Genomic DNA, 9,186 nt, shown 5'->3' on the forward strand with positions numbered 1-9,186 from the left:
TAAGGAGCAGATTTACGCAAAATTGAATGATCTGTGCCTTCGGCGTAAACGCCTTCGTTTACTCACTTTTAATAGCGTAAGCTAGAAAAACCCTTGCAGGACATTCTACGAAGTATGTATCCATTGAACTTTATTGTTCTTCATACGATCAGAACTCATATGAGGAAAAGCGTAATTGCGCTACCTAAACGTGTGTTTCATGGCGATCAGCTTTTGCAGGCATATTAGCCCGTCTCCCAGAATATTTCTCTTTGATCGAATATATACTTCCAGCCTTGACCAGCCTCTTTCATTTTTCCAATACAGATCTGAAGAACATTTCCCGCTTGATGACCGTACGCCGCTGTTGACTACGAATGCGTTATTATTTTTTTATTGAGTTTGGCGCTCGCTGAACGACCAGCTATACATAGATTTGTATATACTCCATCCAAGAACGTTATCAACAAATATAAGTGCTATGTCTTACATACGGCCGAGTGCGTTAGATATGGAGGAAATCGGGTTGAAATTAAAACAGGCGAATAGCATAGACTGAAATCTGTCAGCGTTAGCTCTGACTTCCTCGAGGGCATGACCCTTGATGTCGCTGGCACGACTTGTTGGCAGGAAAATACTTCATCTAGGTTGAGATGTGGAAGGCATAATATGATAATGGATCTTTAGCTTTCAATATTCATGCCTATTCCCTACCGTGAAACAGATATAGCCATCAAACGAGTAAGTAAATTAATTACTTTACTACACAAGTCAAAAGCTAGAACGAGTTGTCTTTGCTTTACCTCGATACTATGAAGAGCCCCCGGATATTTTGGTGGGTAACGTTCTTGCCTGCTAACCTGAGGGAAATGTTGTAGTCTAGGTTTGAGGTTCGTTTCGTGCCGGAAACGAGTGGTCTGGTAGAAGGGCTAACGAACTCGGCGGATTATAATGAAATCGTTTTAACCCTAGCAGTCGCCAACGTGATTACCGATAAACCTCTAAAAATATGGTTTTCAATATAGTTTTAAAATATACAAAATATGTACTAGAAAATCCGCCAACTAGGTACGTGAGCAAATGAATCCAAAAACATTTTTCTTCCGAAGTAGTTAGAAGTAGGGGTGAATTGGACTATTACAGTTTTTTTATTTCGTGAATCTACGACAATTATTGAATTACGGTTGCTTTTCAATACAGCTGTGTCTGTATTTGATAGCTTTTTCTATAACTTTCCTATAGCAATAGTGAAAAATCAATGCAAACTAGTAGACCCAGCTTCGGAAGGCATTAATTGTACAAAGTACTCGTATATATGTTGCTGACATCAATCAATGAACCCGCTTCCAAGTGAACTAGTCATACACGTTAGTAGTCTGCGTTTCTGTTTGTTCCAGATAAAAAGTATTCATAGGCCAACGATCGTTCACTATTATGTATAGGTTACTATTGCAGTAGGACCTAACATCACTGAAACTAATGTAATCCCAGAAAGAAAGGAGTCGTTTTTGGATCGTCAAACTTGTCTCTGATGGCTTGCATTACTTATTGGGCCTACCTCTGTAATTCGTGCCAGAAGAAAGGCTATCAAAGATACAGCTCAAACATGGACACTACATTGTTGGCAAAAGAGCTCAGTGCGAAGTTGTTCAGGCCTTTCACTACGATGATGCGCGACAATTCGTTAAGTGCATACACTGTTAATGAGCTGAGAATTCTCGTAAATGAAGGAACGTTGGAACGCGTCGAGGTGCGACAAGTACAGCCAGAATGTGTCTCGCCCATTCTTACTTCAGTGCAAAGACTGCTGACCCGTTTGCCCCAACACTGCCGCCATCGTAATGATTTCCGATGAGCACTTTACGAGAGGGTCGACGCAAACCCCCCAATTTCAGCCGCTTAATTCGCTAGTGAACAAATGTATCAATACAATACATAACATCATCTATACGCAGTTAGATCTTTATGTTCAACTATTTGCTTTGCAGTGAGAGACTGCCGCGAAGATCATTTGATTGCCTTTTGCATAAAAGGTACTTTCAGGGTGGGTACCCTTGCTAATGCTCAGTCATAGAGCGTTGCGGTATTCGCACAGAAAAATGTATCGGCATAACTTGTTTTATGTGACCGCTTAAGTTTTATTAGGTTTTTGCCAACTTTTGCTCACAGTACTTGTCGTTCGTTACCGTATCGCGGATCTGATGGCAACACCTATAAATGAATGTTGGAGTCTGATTGAATTTGTCGAAAGGCTACAACAGACGAAAGACCATCTGGGTGTAGCCTTTATCGAGCAGCGACAAGTGAGGAACTCCCTTAAAAAAATTAGATGATCCTAGTGGTTACTGTGTATTTGTAGCGCGTATTTCACTTAACAAAATTTACACTTATCCGTTCGAGTACGTTCAACGACACAAGCGGCACTTGTGGTTTAGTGCACGATAGGAAAAAGGCATTGGTTTTGCAATTAGCATTACGTTTCAAGGCAAAGGCGGGAAGGTCGACTTCGTGCATCACCCAACGGCTGTTCACCCCCAATTGGTTGAAGTCGCCTTTGAGTTTATGCGAACTGCGGAACCTAGTCTAAAACAAAAACAAGAAGACAATCTGCTAGCTGTCAACGGGCAGGGCACGGCTCGTAAACGGCAGTGTTACTTTGGACAAACGCCTTATGAAAAACCTGATGCTTCGAACAATGACCGCTAGGCTATGTTAACAGCTAAGAATAAATCGAATATATTCATTTGCCTCAAAATGAAGCGCTAGAAAATACGTATCGTTCACAAGAATATATCTGTAATGAATGAATGAATGAGTCGTATCGCTTTTGTGTGTACGGTTGACCATTCATCAGTATCAATTGCCTACAAACGTTAAACTGGACCTCTGGTAGCAAACGAAGAATTTGCAAGTCCCCGCCATAGTCAGTTTCAGTCATCTATTTAACAGCTGTTGATAAAATGAATCTTTCTATCTCTGCACTGCCAGTCTATATAGGTCAGCGTTATAACGTCAATCAATTGAGCTAACCTCGTTCTCTTTCTGTTTTCAGAGCATGCGGCGGCGTCCTCACCGCTGGGCTCCCTGGGCATTAGCATTGGTTTTGTCCTCGGCACTAGAGATCACCCTCAGTGAAGAATCAACGCTGTCAGAGAGCAGCATAATTAGCGAGAAATCACCACCGGGAGACGTTCCAACGTCTACATCAAAGTCGTCACAGTTCAGCGGGAAGTGGTACGCAGGACCAAATGCTTCGCTGGCGTTCGAATTTCGCTCGTTGCATGCCAATGGCCTCTTGTTGTACGCCGACGACGCAATTGGGCACGGTTTTTTCGTTGAGGCGAAGCTCGTTGATGGAAGAGTGACGCTTCGGTATAGATTGCCGACAGGCAGCAGCACCGGGAGTGGCGACCGCAGCTTAACGAGCCAGCAGAAGCGGGGAAGTCAACAAGGAATCACCTCATCGGCAACAATAGCCAGCCGAATCACGTTCGGTAGGTTTGCTACACTGATGAGTCACAGATGTTGCAGACATGTCTCGAACCTTGAAGTAAATCGTATACTTCACCTACACAGAGCGGAAATTCGGCAGTTAGAAAAGACTAACGACAAGCTGGACACTTCGTACACGACATTCTGTCTTCCTTATATCCAAGCAGTATTCTTGCTTTCATTTCATTCAAACCTAATATCTTGAATTAATTCATAATCGAGCCTTTATTCCTTTACACCTCGGATTGAATTTTACAGCCGTGTGTAGTAAAGCCATTTACTTTAAGATATTGAAATCGCGATGCTTATACGTGGAGAATAGGCAAACGAAAAGATGGGACCTCAAACAGTAGGGGGCCAATAAGCTTTTTTAGTTTTTTTTCAAGCTTACGGCTGATATTTAGCTTTTACTTATGGTGTATTGAATCGTAAGGTAATACCACCAAGGAAATCATTAGAGAAAAGACCTACGGCACAGCTGGGCCCACTTGAGTACCCTTACATTGTGAAGCGTCAGTCCCGATATGAAGTGCTTCATGCCATATTTTTCTTCAATCGGTTGTAGTCTGCGAGTTTAGCTAAACGTATCTGGGTTCGAATAGATTTATGAAACGATAGGGTGACAATATGCCATGGTGACCATTTACTGACGCTGAGATCTAAACAAGCGATGGCTGTATGTCTATGGCTACGTATTCGAAGCGATGCGCACAAGCTGCTAGCGATGGATAACAGGGAGTCCTATTGGAACCTTACCCAGGCAATTGCTTACAACGAACAATGCCTCTTGTTCAACGAAGAGTTCAGTATTTTTGTCATCGCCAGCTTTTCCTCGTTCGCCTCCCCTGTGAGCAAATTTTCTATTAGATGCCCTATTATTAACACGGCGCATAATGGTACAGTGTCCAGTTAATGTTGTCCTTTCCCGAAGCGCTCTCCCACTAAATCGTCACGTATTTGTGCTCGTAGAGGACGCCATCAATTGTGTCGGCAACAAACCGTAGTCGAAATTATACAACGGTTAACTGTTATATTTGTTCCTTCAGGACGAAACGTTTCTGACGGCTTGTGGCATCGACTTGAGATGTTCCGCTCAGGTACAGAATTTACACATTGGCGATTAGATGAAGAACTGCGATCTGATGTCAGCACAGCATCCTACATAGTATCGAGTTCAACTCCGGACGCCGATGAAGCAGACGATTCCATGATGTCAGCCGACCTGTTCATGTATTTCGGCGGTCTGTCCCACCCGTGAGTCTCGACCTAATTTATTCGCACATCTGTATAGCCTTAGCATGGTAGGCCGGAACAAATACTGTGTACGTCACTGTCAAACGTACCCATGAATATTTATATTTACTATTTTTTTGGACAACCGCGAGCCGTATTAATTGAAGTTTTCCAGTCATCAGTTTGTTGACTACAGGGGCAAAGGTAGACTTCTGTCAGCATAATAATGCAATATTTTCATATTGAAGCATGGCGAATGCTTCAATTCTAGTAGCTGTTTATAGACCGTTTTGGAGTTAGGCAAATAAGAGAATACCGTTAAACACGATCCGTGTCGTTCAAGCTCAGATCGATAATTGCATGAAAATTCTTCCGTGCTTGATGTTAGATAATAACTTCGATGTAATATAGTGAAATGTTCAGCGTAATATAGTGAAGTTACAAATTTTTGGGAGGTCACAGATAGTCATTGGTGAGGCTGCTGAATGTTGAGCTCCCGCTAGAACTATATTCGATACGAAATGCCTGCAGGATGTTGCACGTTTCTAGAGTCTATATGATGACGTTAATTTTTTACGGAGCGATCGTTTCCGTTCTTCTCTGTTGTACGGCGTTCCGTGGCGAATCGTAAAAAAGAGTGGACTACAGAACTATAATTTTCAGTTGTAGAACATTAAAGAAACGCATTAGTACTATTGCTCCATTTGATGACGCCATCTTGAGTTCGAATGAATGGGGCGAGGAGAGCTGAAGTCGACCACGCGCTATCACCAGAAAGCACATTTACGTCGTTTCTTCCTTTGGAAATTTAACTTGATCTATTGATCTTCTTCTTTGTGGACAACAACTGTCTTAGGCGAACGTGCATCAGTGCGGAGTATAATACGTAAAAGGATCAAGCTCGAATACGCATGATCCGCATTCTACTCTAGGCAGGCGGATTAACATTAATCTTCGATAAGTTCACAGTGACGTGTAATACTATGTGGTAAAAGTTAGAAATACGAACGAATTGGTCGCAACATAGTATGACATTAGCTGTAAGTTAACTAGCTTAATTTGAATGAAATGTACCTATAGATATTATATGTCAAGTCGGTCGACTCGTGAGGTTTGCACCAAGGACTTATCCGCTTTCATTAACTATCGACACCTCAAGGTTTAAGTACGTTTCAATTACATAAGCCACACTATACATAAACACTAGAAGTTACGTAAAACTATTCGATTACCTTTGCCGTAGAATCTAAAGCAAGAATTGTTAGAGTGTTTAACTTGAACTCAAATTCGTGTTTGTTACAGCTGTTGTCCTGCCGCATCGAACTAATCCCGTTGATTTGTTACGGTTACCGTTTTTTACGATACACACGCGTCACCGGCGGCTGACTGAGTTAATTGTCAGACTGGCAAACTCACAGTCCTGATTCCCCTAAGAATCAAGACTTTCCTGGCGTTACACTTATTCTGATTGCATTGTTGCAATCACAGATCTCGTTTTATACTGTTTGGGTTAGGCTATTGTGCCTTTTGTGTATAATACGTTGAATTGTTATACTTTTTTGAGTAGATGACCTTAGTAGTTTTTTCAGTGTGCTTCGATCGTTCAGTTATCCCAGTTCAGCGCTGGCCATTTTGGGCCTGCTGGTACTGTGAAGTTTCAACTGTTCAAATAAAAAACAGGCTAAGTCTGTTTTAGCCATTTCGCTACCCTAACCCTGTGTCCGTCGTGTAGAAGTAGATTATCTGTTATACTTATCTTATATCTTATTATTACTTATCTGTTATAGCAATAACAGTTGACCAATGCCATAGTTAGCATTAAACTCGGTTATTAAACCAAAAAAAAAATATTAAACCGTTAATATTAAGGCTCTATAGATGAACGACGATGGAACATGATGGATGACAACAAAATATTTACCTAAGTGTATAGTGTTTCCGTATGTGTATAGTACCTAAATAGGGTATCTGTGGGCCTGAAACACCCTCTGAGATGAGCAAAAGAAGATGTAGTCACAAATGAAATGCAGAAGTGCTCAAGTCTGTCGCATTTATTTGAAACGTAAGCTTTTTCTCCATGAGAGCCCTTTAAGCATTGTGCTATCGCTATTTTAATTTAGCTTCATATCTTATATTGCAATATTTATTAGAGGACTAACAAAGTATCTATAAAGCTTATGGCGATGGTTCATGATAAACAACACATGAGCTGTTAATATCAACGTAGCGACGTGCATGACCATCTACATCTATCAGAACTCTGCTTTGTTCCTTCCAGATCAATAAACACATTTGCTCGTAAAAGCAGCAATGAGAAACCGTTGACAGCTAGAGACCTCCGATTAAATTCGTGGTCCGTTCCGACTGCGTTTTTCGAGCGACCGTTCATAGGCGAACTGCGCAATATCATCCTATCCGGGCCGCCTGAAGGACCGGCCTTGACCGAACTGCGACCGAGCCACGTGCGAGCGTCGGCCGCACTTGAACCATCGTCAACGTCACAGAACCAGGACGATACAGGATTTCATAGTAACGCCGGAGGCGCGCCAGCTATCTGTGAACGGAACACGTGCGGTCGGGGTTCAAAATGTATAGACACACCAGACGGGCCGATATGTCCCGATGGAAAGAATGTCCAAGACTGCAAAGATAACCTACATAATGATCGATTTTGCAATGACAGTTACAAACGTGAGCAGACGTTCGTTATACGTTTTAACGATTAGTTCACAGGTTCAAGGAAATGGCACCCGTTGACTTAAGCATACATTAGTTTCTTTGCTTTCTATTTCTAATGTAATGATCTGAAAAATACTTCTATAGATATATATATATATATATGTGTGTATGTGCAGTTAATCAGTGAACGGCATGTTTTCAACCATCTCTCTGTGCTTCAATGACCACGAGTAGCAGAGAAGGACAGCCCACCGTCGTCATCGGCTGCAGCCGCTGGAGAAGACGTCATTCAGCTGAACGGGGCCGCATCTTTCCTTCGTTTCAATCAACGCGAGCCGATCATCTCCTCAACGGAAAACATATCATTACAATTTCGAACTACAATGGCAGCCGCGTCCGGCACCGTTTTGAACGATGACCCATCAAACAGTAGCACAGGCAATGGTAAGTGCCTGCTCCTTAACCTCCTTGAGCGCTACAATTATGATGACGATTATTATAAGATATAAAAACATGCATATGTACGCGAATCGTTGGCTGGTCATCGGCTGATCGTAGACGCATCTGCTGCCACAAAGCTTTGGCTAATGGTACGCAAAGCTAATACGAATAGACTGATGGATACGAGCTGCGTTACAATATTATAGTTTAATGGAACGCTACAACCCTCTATTTACTGGGCAGCTTAGCCGACGGAAAAACACGGTGCGAAAGGTAAAATCATTGTAGCTATGAGATAGCCGCGACGTGGGTCGCTATTTCAATTCTAGTTTCGGAGACAAAGATAAGATCGAAATATATAGATCACAAGATAAAGGGAGCGCTAAAATAAAGGTAAGTCTATACCCGTTCACTCCCGCTTTTGTCTCGTGGTGAGGACTACGACCCTTAGAGTCATGCAAATGTATTCCTGTCCAAGTATTCATCAAACAACAAACAAATTCTGATTTCATTACGGCACGAATGCCGTTACACTTCTCGTTTTATATGACCGTAAACTGTGTGGCACTCACAGTTTTACAAGATGGCGAACTTGTCAATTCGAAGCTGGTGTTCATTCGTACGACAACAAAAGATTATGTAGATGCCTATTAAATTGGTTAACGCTCGTGTGAGTCATCTCATCAGCTCGTTGAAATCTATTTAGTTTCAATAGGCTGTGACGCGATTTCGCCAAGTGATAGCGTTTTTTCGGCACGTATACGCCATATCTCCCACTGGCCTCATTAATGAGACTGCGAACTAAAATGGTCCGCTCGATAGTTGTCAATATAAATACGCAGATGAAGCCGTCATGTAGGTCGTACTTAAATCATAACTCAAAATTGCTATTAATATTACGATTTTGTATTTGCCAGAGCATTTATAGGTATAATTGCACCGTAGCTTTAGCGCATAAATAAATTCATTAATCACAGAGGAACCGAACCATGAAAAAATCCGAAAAATTTTTATTTCGTTAAGAGGAAATATACCAGTCCGGCTAGGATTCATAATACACTTAGTTCTCTCTCCCTGGTATTGGCAGCTATCCCAATCGTAAGCTTTGTGTAGTTTGTCGCCAGTCAAGCGGCCATTTACAGATTGGCGCCCGATTTAAAACCCCTTACTCGTAGTGACTGTTCTTCAAACGCGTACTGCAGAGGAATTGTATTACGTAGACTGGCTTTGTTAGCGCTATGCAAAAGATCATAAATCCTATTCTAACAGAGAATAAAGCAACCTATGTACGGAACCGGATCTACATAATTGCTGAATTAAGATACGGACACTCTTCTTACCGTAATTAGATGTAAATGATTC

At 41.8% G+C, this 9,186-nt stretch overlaps 1 protein-coding gene across 1 annotated transcript in view; it reads left to right on the top strand.

The window, feature by feature from the left end:
• Positions 1-7,827, top strand: part of LOC111265630 (neurexin 1) — a gene marked incomplete at its 3' end in the record, with an annotated part of 48,926 nt that extends 41,099 nt beyond the window's left edge. Inside the window, 4 exon segments of the mRNA XM_022842470.2 lie at positions 3,032-3,473; positions 4,518-4,725; positions 6,983-7,395; positions 7,618-7,827. Of these exon segments, the coding sequence (XP_022698205.1) occupies positions 3,032-3,473; positions 4,518-4,725; positions 6,983-7,395; positions 7,618-7,827 (1,273 nt within the window).
• Positions 7,828-9,186: the final 1,359 nt, after the last annotated feature.

Source organism: Varroa jacobsoni, unplaced genomic scaffold (genome assembly GCF_002532875.2).
Source record: "Varroa jacobsoni isolate VJ856 unplaced genomic scaffold, vjacob_1.0 scaffold_993, whole genome shotgun sequence".
NCBI classification, from domain to species: Eukaryota; Metazoa; Arthropoda; class Arachnida; order Mesostigmata; family Varroidae; genus Varroa; species Varroa jacobsoni.